Consider the following 19,070-nt stretch of genomic DNA (forward strand, 5'->3'; position numbering starts at 1 on the left):
TCATTTCTTTTGTTTTAATTCAGTTCTATTCATTTCAAAGTGGAGGGACTAAGATCAAATAAATTGAAGTAGGAATGGAAATAAAAACAATAAAAGTTTAGGGACCATTATTCACCCAAAAGTTTAGGGACCATTCATGTCATTAGACGGAAAAAAAATCTTCAATTACCTTAAAATATATGGTGAAAAAGAATAAATAAAGTTGTTACAATTAATAACGCTTATGACGATTTATCAAGTGATTAACCTCATCATTAAACTGTTTTTACAATTCAATTAATGCTTGCTAATATCACATGATAAAATAGAATGACCGAAGCATTTCGGCATTAGAACTATTATTAGCGTTTTTTGGTAAGGCAGGTGCTTGGTTTTAGAAGACATGGAGAAGAGAAGCAGGGAATGAGGAGTATATTTGATCTCCAAATTTATTAAATTTAGGGTAAATTAGATTTTTTAAAATGACACTTGGTTCAATATTGAGAAAATATGACACTCCTCCATTTGTTTATATTGACTAGCACCGTTAGAATATTTCTTAAATTTTTTTAATTATTTCAATTTCTTAAAAGAAAAATAAACATTAAATAATAATGATGATGATTGATAACTTTTGGAATGAAAGAAGAAAGTGGAATTGATCTCGATCCAGAACATTAGTAAATATATCAACCAGTTGAAGTCTCGTAGACACGTGGACAATAATGACAACACTTGAACATATATGTTCACGGACAAAGCGATAATCGATTTTGATATGCTTCATTCACTCGTGAAACACATGATTGGCTGCTATGTGTAGTGTTGCCTGATTGTTGCAAAATAATCGAGGCAGCTGGTCTTGTTGCACCTTGAGTGAAGAAACGAGATTACGCAACTAAATTACTTCACTAACTGTTGTTGCCATTGCTTGATACTTTGCCTCAACGAATGATCGAGAGATTGTAGTCTATTTCTTCGTCTTCCATGATATTGGATAGCCTCCCAATGTAATGAAATAACCGGTGACAGATTTGTCAACATCCTGTTTTAACCCATCGGCTCTTAAGGGTCAGTGATAGGACTCTCGGCTACGACCCTCATGAACGCAAATAGAAAATGGCTCGACAGACCCCGGATCACGATTTATAGCCAGGTCAACAGCGTCAACCCGACAACCTCGAAGCATGGCAATGTAGAAGCCCTCATGGTTCCCCCACGGATCCCAGAGAGTAATTGGAGAATCCAAATGACGTGTGATCTTGAGTAAGCAAAATTAGACTCTAGTAGTACTATTCATCACCCGATCACTAAGCCATATGAAGATATCCAATATTGGACTTCAAAGATTTCTCATATTGCCAAACTAATGAGGAGCCTTTCTGAACACATTTTGCAAACCATTTGCTTGATCCAAAGGACTTCCGAGTAATTGCAGACGGCTTCTGGCGAGGTTCCCGAGTCGCTAACACATAAGGTGAATCATGAGCACTCGAGATCAGGCTCAACAAGTCCTAGGGGCTCCCAAGACAATAAAGCACTCTTCAAATCGCTCTGTGAAAACCGTTCACACCTCACGAGTGATTCCCAAGTAAAAAATTGGGCCATCCTAGCAAGGCTCCTGAGCTGTCGGCACATCAGGCCAATTGTTAATACCCGAAGTCAGGCTTAGCCAACCTCGGAGGTTCCTAGGACCAAGAAGGTTTCTTTCGGTCGATCTTCGAAGATCATTACCTCTTGAGTGGCCACAAGTGACTTCCAACAAGTTCCTAAGGTCACCTAATCATTGGGCTTTTCAGAGGTATCCAATATAGGGTTCTAAAAATTCTCCATGAGGCCAAATAGAGAGGGAGCCCATCCGAGCACATTTCGTAAATCATCCTATCAAACAAATGAACTCCCAAAGCGATCACAGTTTCCAACTTAGCCCCTGAAGCTAACTTTGACACGGGATCATCCTCTTCTTGCCATGATTGGCGATGCGCAGAGAGCTCATTTTTGTATTTCCAAAAGCGCGCTCGAAATCTTTGATTTTCTCCATTTATAAGATTTAAACACAAAATCTTACTTAAAGAAAATATATATATTATATCAAACCATTTGAACCTTTTTTTTTACGGTGTGCATAATGATATTTGAAACCTAATAAGTCAGGCTTATTGAAATCTTATTCATAGAGAACGAGCGCTGAACTGCTTGAATAAATCATGTTTGTATTTTTTTGAACTAATTAGATTAGTTTTTTTTTTTTACACTTTTGGCGTTCCAATCTCATTTCTTTTTTTATTTTCAAAGAAATGATAGAGGTGGTGGGGCCCTCACTCGTTCTATATAAAGCCTCCCCTGCGGACAACATTTTGCAGAGCTAGCTAACCAAATAAATTTTCAATTTCAAGAATTTGGTCCGACAAACCACCAGAACCGATGGCCAAAACTCTTCCATTTTCTCGAGCTCTACTTCTATCTCTTTCCATTCTTCTTGTTGCAAGAGCCATCTCTGCGGGCGACATTGCCATTTACTGGGGCCAGAATGGCGGCGAGGGAACTTTGGCATCAACATGTGACACCGGGAGGTACGCTTACGTGATCGTGTCCTTTGTCACTACTTTTGGCAACTTTCGAGCACCGGTGGTCAACCTCGCCGGCCACTGCGACCCGGCTGCTGGTACATGCACTGGCCTGAGCGACGAAATAAGGAGCTGCCAGGGTAAGGATATCAAGGTTCTCATGTCTATTGGTGGTGGCGCTGGAGACTACTCCTTGGTCTCTGAAGCCGATGCCAACAATTTCGCCGATTACCTGTGGAACAACTTCCTAGGAGGACAGTCTTCCTCTCGTCCTTTGGGTGATGCAGTACTCGATGGAATCGACTTCGACATAGAGCTTGGTACGACTACGTTCTACGACACTCTTGCGCGTGCTTTATCGTCACGCAGCACCCAAGCAGCAAAGGTTTACCTCACGGCGGCGCCTCAGTGCCCGCATCCTGATAGCCATCTCGATGCAGCCCTCAACACGGGGTTGTTCGACAACGTTTGGATTCAGTTCTACAACAATCCCCTGGCCCAGTGTCAATACTCTTCGGGCAACACCAATGATATCTTAAGTTCTTGGAATACATGGACTTCATCGACAACGGCTGGGAAAATATTCCTCGGCTTACCGGCAGCTCCAGAGGCAGCAGGGAGTGGATACATCCCTCCGGATGTGCTGACTGGTCAGATTCTCCCCCAGATCAAGACATCGGCAAAATATGGTGGTGTCATGCTGTATTCGAAGTTCTACGACACTACATACAGCACTACCATAAAGGATCAAGTTTGAGTCTACCGTCTCATGACTCTTCCCTCTTAATCGGACGATTTTGGGGAGATAATATTCGTGTTATGATAAGATAATAAACAAAACAAATAATGTCTCGCGTTGGCATATGAACAGCACGGGGCCTCCAGCTATGTAGGGTGTGATAGTAGAGACAGACACACCACGAATCATCATAAGACCATCATATATATTACTCAATGAAGTTTTGTGTACGTGCTTCTATAGAGTAGTAACAGTTACAGCATTTTCGATATTGACATGGAATGATCGATGAAACTAATGTTACGATCCGTTAATGAGCTGATTTTTTTCGGTCACAAGATGGGTCACATGCTTAATATAATAAAATAAAAATACTAAATAACTAATAAAGTGGTACGAATTGTTCATTACCAAGTATCGAATAAAAAATTTCTTAATTATCAAAAGAGGAAGTGCACTGATTTAATTTTTTACTGAAAAAACAAAAAAATGGAGCTGATTTAATCGATCGAATTATCGTCCATTTCGTGTCAACTCTCTTAGTCTGATCTTTCGGGACGCGCTGGCTTGCATATTAAGGAAAAAGAAGAATAAAAGTACGAAGGAAAGAAAAAATAAGACATATCTTTCGCAGTCAAAAGGAAGAAAAAGAAGAATCGAAGAAGCCATCTCCGTTTGTGTTACGTAATTAGAAAATTATTAAGATCAAATATCCATTTTCTATCGAAAGAGAGTGCAGCGTATAGTGACATACGCTTTTGCCTAGTAATCAAAAAATTTTAAATTCGATACTCCTTACGGGACTATTCGTACTTTCTATTAGCTATTCAATAAGAATTTCTATTTGACTGCACTATGTCCTTCATTGTAACCAGAAAAATATCCATTTTCTTTTTTCTTTCCATTTTTTATATTGACCTAATAACTTGTATTGATTGCGCAGAGTCAGATATATTTCTGAAGAAAATATGAAAATATATGAGTACACTAACCTACATCTATACTATTATAAATTGGTTAAAAGATACCCGGTGCGATGTACATGATCGGTTGTTAATTAGAATTTGAAAATATAATTTTATGATAATTTTGATCAAAGTATAGAAGTGAATTTTCTATATTCAAAGTCTTTAAAGTTACATTTCTATATTTAAATTATTTCTTCTTTGTTTCATGCAACGTTAAAAATGGAAAAATTTAACTGAGTAGCTCATTAATATTTTTAATTAGTAGTCAAGCATTTAGCATTTGGAATGCAAAATATGAAGTACAACAATCCAAATAGAAAATTTCACCAAGTAACAAAAATTTAAAATGAGCAATTTCGAAAAAGAATGTAGTCAGAAGAGTGCTTACTTTACAATAAAAGTTTAGGATCATTCTCGTCAGTGTGACTACTCTATCCTTTTATCTAGCTTTATTTTTCATTTATACATTGATATATATTTTAAGCTCATTAACCCTTTTTTAACCAGAAAAAAGATAATTTATTAAGTATTATTATCTATGTTTTTTTCTTGGAAGTGAAAAGAAATGACGTCTTTCATCTTTTTTCTAGAAGCTCTCATTAGTTGGAAAAACAATTTCTTTTATAATTTGTGGTAAGTTAAGGAAACCTCTATTTTGAACAAATTATAAAAACGGAAAATAATTCGAAATAAATGGGCATATATATCTCGCTGATGAGGATCAAACTCAACATTTCTTGACTTCGAATCAGCATCTTATATCACTTAATTATACCATTGAACTAAGACTTCTTCTTCGAGATCTTTCCTTTAACTTATACAAAAGAAAAAGAGAAGTAACTTCGGTCTTTCTCTGACGATGGAGTTTCATTTTCACACTTAGAATACATATTGTGAATTGATTACTCATAGAATAGGGTTGGAACGTAATTTCGATAAATAAGCACAATCCCCGCCTTTATTATCCGCCTCCTCTCCCATTTTCTCTCTCTCACCCAATTCACACACGTCAAGGATTTTTCTTTTAATTTTTATTATTTTAGTTATCATAATTTACTCAATTATGTTAAACTTATATTGGTATGAAAGGCCCATGGATTTATTTGTGAATTGAAGAAGAGGAAATTAGCGGACACAACAAATTCAATAAACGATAATTTTCAAAAAAAAAAAAATTTATTTCAATCATAGGGCGGAATAATCATATGAGTTCAAAAGAAATATGTACATAGTGGGCACATGCATCTAGTATGTATAGTTACGGCAATGACCAATGTCTAGTCATTTCAGTCCTGAACAATATGGTCAGCGCGATCGCAACACGGTATAACTGATACATTCCGCTGGCGACTAGCCACAGCCTCGTGTGGTCCCTATTGAACAAAATCAATTCAATTTGTTAGAATTTAATTAAACAATTGTGTTATTTCTAATCCTAAAGTCTTGAGGGGTAAAAAAGCGAGAAATGGTGTTAAAACTGAATCCAATTAAAACCAAACATTAAATTCTGAAATTGAAAAATAACGGTGCATGCAGTTTTAATTTGACTTGGTTTTCATTTCCTCCCTCTTCTTTTGTTTATATTAAAAATTTTGAGTTTCTTCTAGAAGAGATTTAAAATAGATAAGAACGAATGTGTATATTTATATATATATATAACGTCAGATGTTCGCCATCCTTGCAAGCTAATTGATCGATAAAAGGGCTGGGTCGTAGACGTTTGATTTTATTAGCTTAGCTCGAGAATTAAACGACAAAGTCGCTTAGGAATTAACTAGGTACAGCCCTGCGCATTATGCGGGCATGGCAAGAAATTAGTGATGTGTAATCTAACAACAAAGTTAAATTGTATAGCTATGATAATTTGGATAGTTTTCTTTTTATCTATGATAATCACAAATGACTCATATCATAAAAATACGATGATCACGAAGGTAATTATTTAAAAGTTAATCCTCTTACAAAATACGATCTTTTGGGTAATTTTCCCAATCCTTCGCCCAATCAGAAGTAGACGGCATGATGATTCGCTCGAAACTTAAATCCTAGAAAAGGAAAAGTCTTACCTGATCATAATATGCTAAGAAATAATTAATAGGTATAGTCTTCACCTTTAAAGAGGTAATTCTTGCGTTGATTGGTAGATTTTGAATTTTCTCAATCTCACTTTAGGTCTTCCTTTTCTGGTGACACTGTTGGGATCATTATGCCATGGTTTAAGGAAATTAAATTCTTTATTTTTGGCCTTCGACCCGTACTCTACTAAAGGAATAAGATCTCTGGAACTATAAAAAAAAAGGAATAATGACCCAAAAAAGTTTATATTTTATTTTATTTTTTAATTTTGACACAAACTTTATTTTTTGGTCAAAAAAATACAAAATTTAATTTTCTTGTCAAATTAGGTATTTGTATGATTTTCTATCCATTTTTCTGACGTGGTGGAAATTGGTGCTTATGTAGCAAATAGTATCACGCTATGTCAGCAAAAATAACAAAAAAATTAAAGAAAAATTATAGAAAAAAAGAGAGAAGGGCCTTGATTAGAGAAACGACGAGGGTCTCAACTAGGCACCGCAATCCGAATTAGCGTTGTCGATGATCTCAGAGGGCATCGATGATCCCAATCGAGTGTGGTGGCCAGGATTGAGTTAGCAAAATGGATGAAAAATATTGCCTAACCTGATAAATAAAATCAAAGATTATGCATTTTTTACTAAAAAAATAAAATTCCTGTCAAAATTAAAAATGAGTTAAAGTTAGTACTTTTTGAGTCATTAATCCAAAAAATAATATATATTGGATAAGCTACTGCATAAACTATTATAATAAATCAAAAAGTAAAAATTGATGATAATATTTTCAATTGGCGGCATCGCATGTTGCATCCTCCTTGACAGTAAAAATCAGTGTTATCAGAACCGGACCGGATGATGAACCGGAAGGGATACGGGGTCATGGGTTTATGGGTCCAACCGAGGGTTCGATGGGTCGGACCGCTCGTTTATTTAAAATAAAATAAATATTCATATTATTAAAAAAATTGTGATAATTAAGATAAAAGTATGATGATTTTAAAGAAATATAATAATAGTATAAGAAAGTATCTATATATTTAATATTTCTTACTTCAAAATAAATATTTTATTTTAATAAGTACTTAAAAGTAGAGTTAAAAGAACAAAAAAGTGGTGGTGGCTTGGTTGGTAGTATGCTAATATGAAAAGTAAGAGGTCATGAGTTCAAATCTTTACACAACCAACCAATTTTTATATTAAATAGGAAACCCATAAAAACCCATAGAACCGGCCGGTTTAATGAAATTTTGCTTAAAACCGGCCGGTTCAAAGGGTCCGGCGGTTCAAAACTGCCATTTCGGTTTTTAGGCGAACCGGACCGGACATGGTGCCGGTTCCCGGTCCGACCGGTCGAACCGGCCGGTCCGGTCCGGTTCTGATAACAATGGTAAAAACTTTCAAGGAACATTTTGGATCCTTCAAAAGAATGATTCCTCCCAAGTAAAGATGGACCCATAGAAAGGTTTCCGATCTTTTAGTTCCGGCGTTCACCGATTCACCGTTCTGCTCGAACTTCATGAGCTCCGACGAAACCCAACCGCACATTCGACACCCAAACCCTAATCAAGTTCCCTCCCGCACTTCAAAATCCAGACTTTCCTTTTTCTTTTTCTCGTCCATCCTCGTCCTCCTGCTGGCAGTCTCCCTTGGCTTAGCATCAAGAACCCATTTCTTCAAAGCCCATCTCCTGACAAGATTTCAGCAAATCCTCCGGCGGCTCCTCCCCCTTAAACCTCGACAGAACCCTCATTCCGATGGCACGAACCTCTCGGCCGACCCCTCTCACTGTGTGCTGTGGATGGCTCCGTTCCTCTCCGGCGGCGGTTACAGCTCAGAGGCTTGGTCGTACGTCCTGTCCATTCACAATCACCTGAGAATCAAGAAAAGCCCCAAATTCAAACTGGGTATTGAGCAGCATGGAGATCTTGAATCCATAGAGTTCTGGGAGGGATTGCCTGTGGAGATCAGGAACTTAGCCCTGGAGCTCCACCGGACCCAATGTGCGCCTGACAGGACCATTTTGGTGTGTCACAGCGAGCCCGGCGCTTGGTATCCTCCCCTCTTCCAGACCCTGCCCTGTCCCCCATATGGGTACGGGCATTACCGGTACGTGATTGGTCGGACTATGTTCGAGTCCGACCGGGTGGGTCTGGAGCACGCCAGGAGGTGCAACCGGATGGATTACGTGTGGGTTCCAACCGATTTCCATGTCCGGACATTCGTTTCGAGCGGCGTGGACCCGGCAAAGGTTGTTAAGATCATGCAGCCTATAGATGTCGAGTTCTTCGACCCCGAAAAGTACTGGCCGATGGATCTTTCTTCTCTAGGAGATTTAGTACTAGGCGAGAGGTCGAAAGCCCAGGATTTGAATGGGAGAATGGAGTTTGTTTTCTTGAGTGTCTTCAAATGGGAGTTCAGGAAAGGCTGGGATGTATTATTAAGTGCGTACTTGAGAGAATTCGATGGTGCTGATGGTGTCTCTTTGTACTTGTTGACAAACCCTTACCACTCTGATCGGAACTTTGGTAACAAGATTGTTGAGTTTGTCGACAATTCTAATATGGAGAAGCCGAGGAACGGGTGGGCCCCAATATATGTGATTGGAACCCATGTTCCGCAGTCCGACCTTCCGAGGATTTACAAGGCGGCTGATGCCTTTGTGCTCCCGTCGAGAGGGGAAGGATGGGGGAGGCCACTCGTGGAGGCAATGTCTATGTCCCTGCCTTTGATCGCCACGAACTGGTCGGGTCCCACAGAGTACTTGACCGAGGAAAACTCATACCCGCTGCCTGTGGAAAGGATGGTGGAGGTGGTGGAGGGGCCGTTTAAGGGCCACCTATGGGCTGAGCCCTCTGTGGACGAGCTTCGGAGACTCATGAAGCACTTGGTCAGTAGCCCTGAGGAACGTAAGAACAGAGGAAGGCAGGCGCGGAGGGATATGATCAGAAGGTTCTCTCCTGGCATCGTAGCCGAGATTGTCAGTGAAGAGATCGAGAAATTGTTGGAAGGAAGGGAATGAATAGGGCTACAGATATGTTACTTCATCTCTTGGACCATCAGAAAATCAGCCTCAGGACCGTTTTCCCACCTACACTGTTTGATCTTGGGTTGGATTTGGTTCGCGCGGTCTTAATCTTGTAAAGTGGTTTTGTTGATTGTTTTGTATCAGCATGGGTAGGTTTTCTGGTCGCTATAAAGGGCAAGATGTTCCAGTGATTGTGCCGATCGCATACTGATACATCGGACATTTCTCAGAAAGTAATCTAAAGCTTCTGTCTGGTTATGAGTGGAAGAATTTTTTTCTCGACATTAGCTGAAAGGCTGAGCCATTTATTCATTGAAGATGTTTTTGAAGACAGATTGGCATTTGATAGTAATGCGACTGCTGGAAGGTGCTATAGATATATGAAACACTGAATGGTATATAGAACCTGAAATTCAAAGCCTTTATTGGAGACAAATTCTGATTTATCAGTGCAGAACTGTTCTAAATCATATCAAGCACGGAAAGATCTTTCAGGTCTTCAAAGCTGCTCTTTGAGATGTGGACTGAAGAAACCCAAAACTTCCTCATAGACAGGCTTCCTGGAGTCTTCTACCTGCAGGAGAAGAAAGCGGGATAAGATGCGATTTTGACGATGGAGGGAGATGAGAATATATTTTCTTCATTCCAGAAATGACGAGGAGGATTGCTGGGATAGTGTACTCACAAGCTCAAGGACTTGCTCGGGTGATATCCACGACCACTTCCCGAACTCGGGCTTCTCAGTTCCATCACCCAAAAGATTGATTTCCTTTTCTTTGCCAGTAAACTTAAAGAGGAACCTGCAGTTTTCGTAGCACTGAACTTAATCTACACATTTGGAGGAGAATAAATATCGAAAATTCATCCGCAGAAATAGGAAACCGGGGTACTGTTTGGCGGGTGAAATTTTTGAGTATATATCAGTAATAAGTGCTCACCACTTCTGCGCTTGGCCTTTATAATCAGTACCCCAGTGGACTTTGAGCCTTTCCCTAGCCTCGGGTAGGAAATTATAAGTCAACCAATATGGAACCTACAATTTTCGAATGCGATCGTAATGCCTTGATGGAAGTGAGCATTAAAAGAAAAGTTGATGGAAGCGAGCATTAGAAGAAAAGCCAGAACAGCACGATTCGGGTTACAACAGCTAGTTTTTCGGATTTTTGAGCTTGTAGAGATTTCCTGATGCTTCAAGTTGGACGACTACGACAAAGAGAACTCTAGAGAAAACCCGGAGTTATCAACAAGAAGAGGAAATACGATCACTAGGAGCTGAACCTCTGCAAGTATTTCTGCAGAGCTGACTCCAGTCTCTTCCCTCAGTTCCCTAAAGGCAGCAGTCTTCGGATCCTCACCATCATCGATACCCCCCTAACAAGAATCATCCAACGACATTATCGAGGTTCAATACAGCGAATACTCTTTGACCAAATCAGGATGAAAGCAGGGAGCTTGTGAAACGAAGCGATGAGATTAAAGACACGAAATCATAGCAGTAAAATCGCTATAATTATAACCAACAACTATATATATAGCAATTACTCGTGTGATTAACGCTGATTCACGAGTCTAGTGCTTCCTCACTTTGAGATCACGAAGAATCAGGATATTCAAGGAATGAGTAGGGAATCAAGAGCGAAGAGACCACACCTGGGGCATCTCCCAAATTTCAAGGCGCCCGAGCCTTGAAGCAAAAAAAATCTGTCAATTTAATTTGCATAAATTTTTTTAGTAATAGCAAGGATTTAAAAAAGAACAAGGAGAAAGGAAATAAAATGTAAATTAATTAATGGAAAAGGGGGGAAGAACTGTTTGAAAAAGGCACCTTGTTAGATGAATTGATGAGGCAGATGCCCGCATTTCTTCTGTAGCCCTCAGGAGGAGCTTGAGCTTGAGCTTCCATGGCGGTTGGTTGGTGAGGAAAGGAAATGACAAATGAGAGCAGAACTAGTGGACTATTGTCACATGGAAGACTTGCAGAATACTCCACCGGCTATCGGATTTGTTTATAATTCCCCCCCTACCTATTTCTCGCTAGAAAGGGGAAGGAAAAAAAAAATCCTTTTGGAATTTCTTCTTATTTTTTTTGGATGTCTTGGGGTATTTAGATTTCGCTCAACTAATCTCCACGGCCTCGTATGCACGCCTACAAGCGTACAAGACAAGGTAAACTGGCCAAAAAGTCTTACAACTAACCCCAAAAGTGTTTTGAATTTGGGATGAGGTGGTTATTTATGATCCTCCTTATCACCAGGACAAATCCCTGGGCTTCTTATTTTGGAAAGCTTAGTTATTGTTTCATTTAAATTGAAGAAATTTATATAGATTATGTTTATGTCCATAAGCGAATGATGAACTATATTTAGTTGATCAAACAAAACAATTAAAATGTCTAATATTGACGTCTGAATGACACGATGACTTATGTAAGTCAGTATGTATGACCACGCAGACATACCATGAGTCATGATTAGGGCCATCATGGAATTCAATAAAGTTTTGAGCACGTTTATATAGTAGTAACAACATTTTCTATTTTGACATGGAATGATTGATGAAGCACACCAAATTTATGATCTGCAAATTTCAAGATAATTTAATCAATTGCATTATGGTGATAGAGTCTCTTAGTCAGATTTCATGATGCATCACATGTTCCCATAAAACGAAGGATGCTGCGGATCATATACTTACGCTTTGTGAGGATTGCTATATTGGTGGCTACCGATCCCTTTCACTTATAAAAAGAAAAATCTCTTCTTTTACCCAAAAAAAAATGCATTTCTTTCGAAGTCGAGGAAAGAAAAGGAGAATTGAAGAACGAGAGCAAATATTATTTTTCGTAAAAGTTGAATCAATTTACTTGTATTGATTGGCCATGGCCATCTGTCCGGTCAAATTCTATTCCAAGCATAAAACTTTAATTATATGGTCAAAGCCGATGACCTCAAGCAGGCGGGCGAAGACTATGGTCGACCAATTACCATCTTTCACCGGAACCTCGTAATCAACATACGAGTATGTGCATCACTACTCTACATTCTCTTTGATGAGTTTTATTTCTTTGTAGCCTGCATTAGAAAAAGAGTAAAAATTATTTTAGAAACAACCCAAAATAAAAACTTGAAAGTGAAAGCAAGAAAAAAGAGAAACATTGAAAGATTATTCGATAAAAGAAGTCGATGACTAAGAGAACAAAATTAGTTTAATTGAACCTTACAAATGATGAACGAATTTGACTAGAATAAAGAGGATTAAAAAAATTGATTGAATTGAATGCATGAATGAATGATTGACGGGTGGAATAATTTGTTATTGGGGGAAACAATTAATAATAAATTAATAGGGCCACCTTCGGGCCCTTAAACAAGTAATAATAAGTTCATTAAAGGGCCACCTTTGGAAGGAGCCCTCAGTGGGTGAGCTTCGGAGACTCATGAGGCATTTGGTGAGTAGCCCTGAGGAATGTAAGGATAGAAGAAGGCAGGCAGGAACGGATACGATCAAAATGTTCTCTCGTGAGATCGTCGGCGAGGTTGTGACTGAAGAGATCGAGAAATTGTCGGAATTAATGAAGGGTATGAATAGGGATAGATGTGTTCCTTCGTCTCTTGGACCATCAAAAAATGGGCCTCGGGACCGTTTTCCAGTCATAGAAAGTTGAGTGACACTGAACTATTTCTGCCTTTGGGTTTGATCTTGGGTCGGATTTGGTTCGTGCAGTCTTGATCTTGTAAGTGGTTTTGCTGATTGCTTTGTATGAGAATTCCTATGATTTCTGATCTTCTGCCGATCATGTAACATCGAACGGTTCTCAGAAAGTTGTCCAAAGACTGTCTGATTATGAATCGAAGAATTTTTCTCGACATCAGCTGAAAGGCCGAGCAAGTTCTAAAGACTCTCTGTCTTTCAAGACAGATTGGCATATGATAGTGATTCAACTGCTGGAAGGCTGCAATAGAAATATGAAACATCGAATAGGATGAAGATCTCCGATCTTAGTCGCTGCAAAACACCTGAAATTCAAAGCTGTTCTTGGAGACAAATTCCAAATAAATTAGTGGGAAACTGTTCTAAAATCTTACCAAGCATGAAAAGATCTTCTGGGGCTTCAAAGCTGCTCTTGGAGATATGGAGCGAAGAAACTCAAAACTTCCTTATAGACGGGCTTCTTCATGTCTACTACCTGCAGAAAGAAAGGGACAAAATGCAATTTGACAACGAAGAGACAGACAAGAAGATATAATTTTCGTTCAAGAGATACCAAGGAAGATTGCTGGGATAGTGTACTCACAAGCTCAAGGACTTGCTCGGGCGACATCCACGACCACTTCCCGAACTCGGGCTTCTCAGTTCCATCCCCCAAAAGATTGATTTCCTCTTCTTTGCCAGTAAACTTAAAGAGGAACCTGCAGGTTGCGTGGCACTGAACTTAATTATCACATTGGAAGAGAATAAGAAATGGGAAACCAGGTTAATCTTACGCGAGCAAAAATTTTCGAGAACTTATCAGTGCTAAGTACTTGCCACTTCTGCGCTTGGCCTTTATAGTCGGTACCCCATCTGATTTTGAGCTCTTTCCTACTCTCGGGTGGGAAATCATACGTCAACCAATATGGAACCTGCAACATTCAAATGCAATCGTAATGCCTTGATATGTGGTACGCGTTAGAAGAAAATCCATAACAGAACAATTTGCGTTACAGTTAATAGGCTAGTTTTTTTGGGAATTTTGAGGTTGTAGAGAAGGCTGATGTTTCAAGTTGGATAATTACGACTACGAGAACTCTAAAGAAAACCCAGAACTGTCAACGACTGGGGAGAGATACAAAAACTAGAAGCCAAACCTCTGCAAGAATTTCTGCAGAACTGACTCCAGTCTCCTCCCTCAACTCCCTGAAAGCAGCAGCTTTTGGATCCTCACCTTCATCGATACCCCCCTGATAAGAAAAAATTAATCCACATTATCCGTTCAGTAAGATGATCGCTGGAGAGAGAGATAATTAGTGATTTGGTTCCTATTAGACGTCCGCATTCGGGTCCTTCTATCCGTATGACCACTCATCAAATCAGGGCCAAAGCAGAGAGCTTGTGACACGAAGCAACGAGATTCAAGCAGTGAAATTATAGCAGCAAAGATTTGCTACAATGAATGAGAATATATTATAGCAATTGCTCGGGTGATTAACACTCCTAAAGGCGAGATAAGATTACTGAACTGAAGGATTTACAGTGAATACGATATGCAAGGATTCAGAAGGGTATGAAAAGAGAATACCTGGGGCATCTGCCAAATTTCAGGGTGACTGAGCCTTGAGGCAGAAAATATCTGTCAATGTTAATTTGCATACGATTTTTTTTTTGTAATCACATCGAATTAATATAAAAAGAAAAAAGAAATTAAGGAAAAGGGGGAAGAACTGATTGTAAGAAGGGACCTTGTTAGATGAATTGATGAGGCAGATGCCCGCATTTCTTCTGTACCCTTGAGGAGGAGGTTGTGCTTCCATGGCGGTTGGTTTGGTGCGGAAAGAAAACGAGAACAGGGCCAGAGGTTGGACTATCATTTACAAGGAAGACGATGAGTTGCAAAATACTCCCCCGATTATCGCATTTGTTTTGAACTGGCCCTTATTATTTCGTTAAGGCTTGGTTTTAGAGTATTGTCGTTGCTGATATATAGGCGTTGAAATATAATGGCTGAAAAAAAATAATTTTATATAACTTCAAGTATTTAGGAGATAACAATTATGAAATTGCTAAAATTAAAAAAATTAATGTTTGAAATAGATAATAAGCAAAAGTTGTTTTCGTAATCACCTATTAACTGGACAATATCACGTTTCCAACACGTATAATCAACCATACCATTAATCAAGGTCTCGGGTGTTGAGTCTCGTGAATGAAGACAATCCTTAATTGAGGAGCTTTAACCCTTAGTGGGTCGACCAAGCACAAACTGGATTAGTCGGAACCAATGAGGCCTTTGAATAAAGGGTGGACAAAAAATAATTTACAAAACTATGACTTCGAAATAATTCACCAAATATTGCTTCTGCCTAAAAGAAGAAAAAACATAAGCAACCATCAACCGCACTTCCAAACGGAGCCCAACTTGAAGAAATTTTATATAGATGAATTATTTTTTGAGGTATATTTATATGTTATTAGTATTTAATTCAAGAGTTAAATATATATCATATATTTTTAAGGTCTATGGACTTTTTCACTTTTCGGCTGGAAAATTTTATTGAAAAGTAAGACGAATGCATTTGTGATCCCCTCTGTTTCGAACTGAAAAATAAACACGGTTGAAAATTTTAAGTCTAAATGATCCAGTTGTCCCAGATGAAAATTTTAGGCATTGCTTACTTCAAACGGACGATGAAATGTGTTTTCTCAGAAAGTAGTCTAAAGCTTCTGTCTGGTTATGAGTGGAAGAATTTTTTTCTCGACAATAGCTGAAAGGCTGACCTATTTATTCATTGAAGATGTTTTTGAAGACAGATTGGCATTTGATAGTAATGCGACTGCTGGAAGGTGCTATAGATATATGAAACACTGAATGGTATATAGAACCCGAAATTCAAAGCCTTTATCGGAGACAAATTCCGATTTATTAGTGCAGAACTGTTCTAAATCATATCAAGCACGGAAAGATCTTTCGAGGCTTCAAAGCTGCTCTTTGAGATGTGGACTGAAGAAACTCAAAACTTCCTCATAGACAGGCTTCCTGCAGTCTTCCACCTGCAGAAGCAGAAAACGGGATAAGATGTGATTTTGACGATGGAGGGAGATAAGAACATATTTTCTTCATTCCAGAAATGGCGAGGAGGATTGCTGGGATAGTGTACTCACAAGCTCGATGAGTTGCTCAGGCGACATCCATGACCACTTCCCGTAGTCGGGCCTCTCTGTTCCATCACCCAAAAGATTGATTTCCTCTTCTTTGCCAGTAAACTTAAAAAGGAACCTGCAGTTTTTGTAGCACTGAACTTAATCTACACATTTGGAGGAGAATAAATATCGAAAGTTCACCCGCACAAATAGGAAACCTGGGTACTGTTTGGCGGATGAAATTTTTGAGTATATAAGTGCTCACCACTTCTGCGCTTGGCCTTTATAATCGGTACCCCAGTGGATTTTGGGCCTTTCCCTAGCCTCGGGTAGGAAATTATAAGTCAACCAATATGGAACCTACAATTTTCGAGCGCGATCATAATGCCTTGATGGAAGTGAGCAGCTTAGAAGAAAAGGCAGAACAGAACGATACGGGTATTTTTGAGCTTGTAGAGATTTCCTGATGTTTCAAGTTGGATGACTTCGACAAAGAGAACTCTAGAGAAAAACCGGAGTTATCAACGACAGGAGGAAATACGATCACTAGGAGGGAACCTCTGTAAGTATTTCTGCAGAATTGACTCCTGTCTCTTCCCTCAGCTCCCTAAAGGCAGCAGTCTTCGGATCCTCACCATCTTCGATACCCCCCTAGCAAGAATCTTCCAACGACATTATCGAGGATCAGTACGGTGAATACTCTTTGACCAAATCAGGATGAAAGCAGGGAGCTTGTGAAATGAGGCGATGAGATTCAAGGCACGAAATCATAGCGGTAAAATCGTTATAATTATAACCAACAACTATATATATAGCAATTAATTACTCGCGTGGTTAATGCTCATTCACGAGTTTAGTGCTTCCTCACTTTGAGATCACGAAGAATTAGGATATTCAAGGAATGAGCAGGGAATCATGAGCGAAGAGACCACACCTGGGGCATCTCCCAAATTTCAGGGTGCTTGAGCCTTGAAGCGAAAAAAATCAGTCAATTTAATTTGAATAAAAAATTTTAGTAATCACATGGATTCAAAAAAGAACAAGGAAAAATGAATTGAAATGTAAATTAATTAATGGAAAATGGGGGGAAGAACTGTTTGAAGAAGGGACCTTGTTAGGAGCTTCAGCTTGAGCTTGAGCTTGAGCTTCCATGGTGGTTGGTTGGTGAGGAAAGGAAATGACAAATGAGAGCAGAACTTGTGGACTATTGTCATATGGAAGACTTGCAAAATACTCCCCCGGCTATCGGATTTGTTTATAATTCCCCCCCGAACTATTTCTCACTAGAAAGGGGAAGAAAAAAAAATTCATTTTGGAATTTGTTTTTGGTTTTTTGGATGTCATGGGGTATTCAAATTTCGCTCGACTAATCTCCAAAGCCTTGTACGCATTCTATAAGACAAGGTAAACTGGCCTAAAGTCTTACAAACTAACCCCAGAGGATTTTGAATTTGGGATGAGGTGATTATTTATATTCCTCCGTATAACCAGGACAAATCCCTTGGCTTCTCATTTGGACAAGCTTAATTATTGTTTCATTTAAATTGAAGAAATTTATATAGATTATGCTTATGTCCATAAGCGAATGATGAACTATATTTAGTTGACTTATGTAAGTCAATAGCATGATTACGGAGACGTACCATGAGTCATGATTAGGGCCATCATGTAATTCAGTAAAGTTTTGAGCACGTTTATATGGTAGTAACAACATTTTCTGTTTGACATGGAATGATTGATGAAACATACCAAATTTATGATCTGCGAATTTCAAGATAATTTAATCAATTGCATTATGGTGATAGTCTCTTAGTTAGATTTCATGATGCATCACATGTTCCCATAAAACGAAGGATGCTGCGGTCATATAGTTAGCTTTGTGAGGATTGCTACATCGGTGGCCACAGATCCCTTTCACTTATAAAAAGAAAAATCTCTTCTTTTACCAAAAAAAAAATACATTTCTTTCGGAGTCGAGGAAAGAAAAGGAGAATTGAAGAATTAGAGCAAATATTATTTTTCGTAAAAGTTGATTGAATTTACTCGTATTGATTGGCCATGGCCAACATACCGACGGCATTGGCCATCTGTCCGGTCAAATTCTATTGCAGGCATAAAACTTTAATTATATGGTCAAAGCTGATGACCTCGAGCAGGCGGGCGAAGACTATGGTCGACCAATTACCATTCTTCACCAGAACCTCTTAATCAACATGCGAGTAAGCACGTGACTGCTCTACATTCTCTTCAATGATTTTTATTTTTTTTTGTTGCCTGCATTAGAATAAGAGCCCAAATTATTTTAGAAACAACCCAAAATAAAAACTTGAAAGTGAAAGCAAGAAAAAAGAGGAACATTGAAAGATTATTCGATAAAAGAAGTCGATGACTAAGAGAACAAAATTAGTTTAATTGAACCTTACAAATGATGAACAAATTTGACTAGAATAAAGAGGATTAAAAAAATTGATTGAATTGAATGCATGAATGAATGATTGACGGGTGGAATAATTTGTTATTGGGGGAAACAATTAATAATAAATTAATAGGGCCACCTTCGGGCCCTTAAACAAGTAATAATAAGTTCATTAAAGGGCCACCTTTGGAAGGAGCCCTCAGTGGGTGAGCTTCGGAGACTCATGAGGCATTTGGTGAGTAGCCCTGAGGAATGTAAGGATAGAAGAAGGCAGGCAGGAACGGATACGATCAAAATGTTCTCTCGTGAGATCGTCGCCGAGGTTGTGACTGAAGAGATTGAGAAATTGTCGGAATTAAGATAGGGATAGATGTGCTCCTTCGTCTCTTGGACCATCAAAAAATGGGCCTCGGGACCGTTTTCCAGTCATAGAAAGTTGAGTGACACTGACCTATTTCTGC

General features: G+C 38.9%; 5 protein-coding genes across 12 annotated transcripts; 2 read left to right on the forward strand and 3 right to left on the reverse strand.

Annotated features, from left to right (window-relative positions):
- Positions 1-2,338: 2,338 nt before the first annotated feature.
- Positions 2,339-3,556, forward strand: LOC116195363 (acidic endochitinase Pun g 14, amyloplastic). Its single transcript, XM_031524503.1, has one exon. It carries the CDS (start codon positions 2,404-2,406, stop codon positions 3,301-3,303), a length of 900 nt encoding a protein of 299 aa, XP_031380363.1. The 5' UTR covers positions 2,339-2,403; the 3' UTR covers positions 3,304-3,556.
- A 4,181-nt stretch (positions 3,557-7,737) lies between these two features.
- Positions 7,738-9,638, forward strand: LOC116195362. The gene has a single exon (XM_031524502.1). It carries the CDS (start codon positions 7,848-7,850, stop codon positions 9,348-9,350), a length of 1,503 nt encoding a protein of 500 aa, XP_031380362.1. The 5' UTR covers positions 7,738-7,847; the 3' UTR covers positions 9,351-9,638.
- A 118-nt stretch (positions 9,639-9,756) lies between these two features.
- LOC116195368 (nudix hydrolase 26, chloroplastic-like) lies at positions 9,757-11,391 on the reverse strand. Of its 3 annotated transcripts, none has more exons than XM_031524513.1 (6): positions 11,182-11,377; positions 11,007-11,057; positions 10,617-10,727; positions 10,295-10,389; positions 10,042-10,156; positions 9,757-9,930 (listed from the first exon to the last, which is right to left on the reverse strand). In XM_031524513.1, the coding sequence occupies exons 1-6, from the start codon at positions 11,257-11,259 to the stop codon at positions 9,856-9,858; spliced, it is 525 nt and encodes a 174-aa protein (XP_031380373.1). In that variant the 5' UTR covers positions 11,260-11,377; the 3' UTR covers positions 9,757-9,855. The 3 variants fall into 3 exon arrangements, with proteins under 3 accessions (XP_031380373.1, XP_031380374.1, XP_031380375.1); XM_031524514.1 differs by having other exon boundaries at positions 10,635-10,727; positions 11,182-11,356; XM_031524515.1 differs by lacking the exon at positions 10,617-10,727 and having other exon boundaries at positions 11,182-11,391.
- A 778-nt stretch (positions 11,392-12,169) lies between these two features.
- LOC116195367 (nudix hydrolase 26, chloroplastic-like) lies at positions 12,170-15,155 on the reverse strand. 6 transcript variants are annotated; one of them, XM_031524509.1, is made up of 8 exons: positions 14,795-15,155; positions 14,635-14,685; positions 14,204-14,296; positions 13,884-13,978; positions 13,651-13,765; positions 13,442-13,542; positions 12,754-13,361; positions 12,170-12,427 (listed from the first exon to the last, which is right to left on the reverse strand). In XM_031524509.1, exons 1-6 carry the CDS (start codon positions 14,921-14,923, stop codon positions 13,468-13,470), a joined length of 558 nt encoding a protein of 185 aa, XP_031380369.1. In that variant the 5' UTR covers positions 14,924-15,155; the 3' UTR covers positions 12,170-12,427; positions 12,754-13,361; positions 13,442-13,467. The 6 variants fall into 6 exon arrangements, with proteins under 6 accessions (XP_031380369.1, XP_031380368.1, XP_031380367.1 ...); XM_031524508.1 differs by having other exon boundaries at positions 12,754-13,372; XM_031524507.1 differs by having other exon boundaries at positions 12,754-13,308; positions 14,795-15,150.
- Positions 15,156-15,814: 659 nt separating this feature from the next.
- LOC116193858 (nudix hydrolase 26, chloroplastic-like) lies at positions 15,815-17,345 on the reverse strand. The gene is made up of 5 exons (XM_031522604.1): positions 17,304-17,345; positions 16,752-16,844; positions 16,459-16,553; positions 16,215-16,329; positions 15,815-16,103 (listed from the first exon to the last, which is right to left on the reverse strand). Exons 1-5 carry the CDS (start codon positions 17,343-17,345, stop codon positions 16,029-16,031), a joined length of 420 nt encoding a protein of 139 aa, XP_031378464.1. The 3' UTR covers positions 15,815-16,028.
- Between the last annotated feature and the right edge of the window lie 1,725 nt (positions 17,346-19,070).

The sequence above is a fragment of the Punica granatum genome, chromosome 2 (assembly GCF_007655135.1).
Source record: "Punica granatum isolate Tunisia-2019 chromosome 2, ASM765513v2, whole genome shotgun sequence".
NCBI classification, from domain to species: domain Eukaryota; kingdom Viridiplantae; phylum Streptophyta; class Magnoliopsida; order Myrtales; family Lythraceae; genus Punica; species Punica granatum.

Excerpts from the sequence above, each read along its gene's own strand:
- LOC116195363 (XM_031524503.1), top strand. The coding sequence starts at position 2,404 with ATGGCCAAAACTCTTCCATTTTCTCGAGCTCTACTTCTATCTCTTTCC.
- LOC116193858 (XM_031522604.1), bottom strand. The coding sequence starts at position 17,345 with ATGGAAGCTCAAGCTCAAGCTCAAGCTGAAGCTCCTAACAAG. Across the intron at positions 16,845-17,303 it reads AAGCTGAAGCTCCTAACAAG|GGGGGTATCGAAGATGGTGA; the intron begins GTCCCTTCTTCA and ends GATTCTTGCTAG. Across the intron at positions 16,330-16,458 it reads AAAGGCCAAGCGCAGAAGTG|GTTCCTTTTTAAGTTTACTG; the intron begins GTGAGCACTTAT and ends CAAAAACTGCAG.
- LOC116195368 (XM_031524513.1), bottom strand. The coding sequence starts at position 11,259 with ATGGAAGCTCAAGCTCAAGCTCCTCCTGAGGGCTACAGAAGAAATGCG. Across the intron at positions 11,058-11,181 it reads TCATCAATTCATCTAACAAG|ATTTTTTTTGCTTCAAGGCT; the intron begins GTGCCTTTTTCA and ends TTAAATTGACAG. Across the intron at positions 10,390-10,616 it reads AGGTTCAGCTCCTAGTGATC|GTTCCATATTGGTTGACTTA; the intron begins GTATTTCCTCTT and ends CGAAAATTGTAG.
- LOC116195367 (XM_031524509.1), bottom strand. The coding sequence starts at position 14,923 with ATGATAGTCCAACCTCTGGCCCTGTTCTCGTTTTCTTTCCGCACCAAA. Across the intron at positions 14,686-14,794 it reads TCATCAATTCATCTAACAAG|ATATTTTCTGCCTCAAGGCT; the intron begins GTCCCTTCTTAC and ends TAACATTGACAG. Across the intron at positions 13,979-14,203 it reads CTGCAGAAATTCTTGCAGAG|GTTCCATATTGGTTGACGTA; the intron begins GTTTGGCTTCTA and ends TGAATGTTGCAG.
- LOC116195362 (XM_031524502.1), top strand. The coding sequence starts at position 7,848 with ATGAGCTCCGACGAAACCCAACCGCACATTCGACACCCAAACCCTAAT.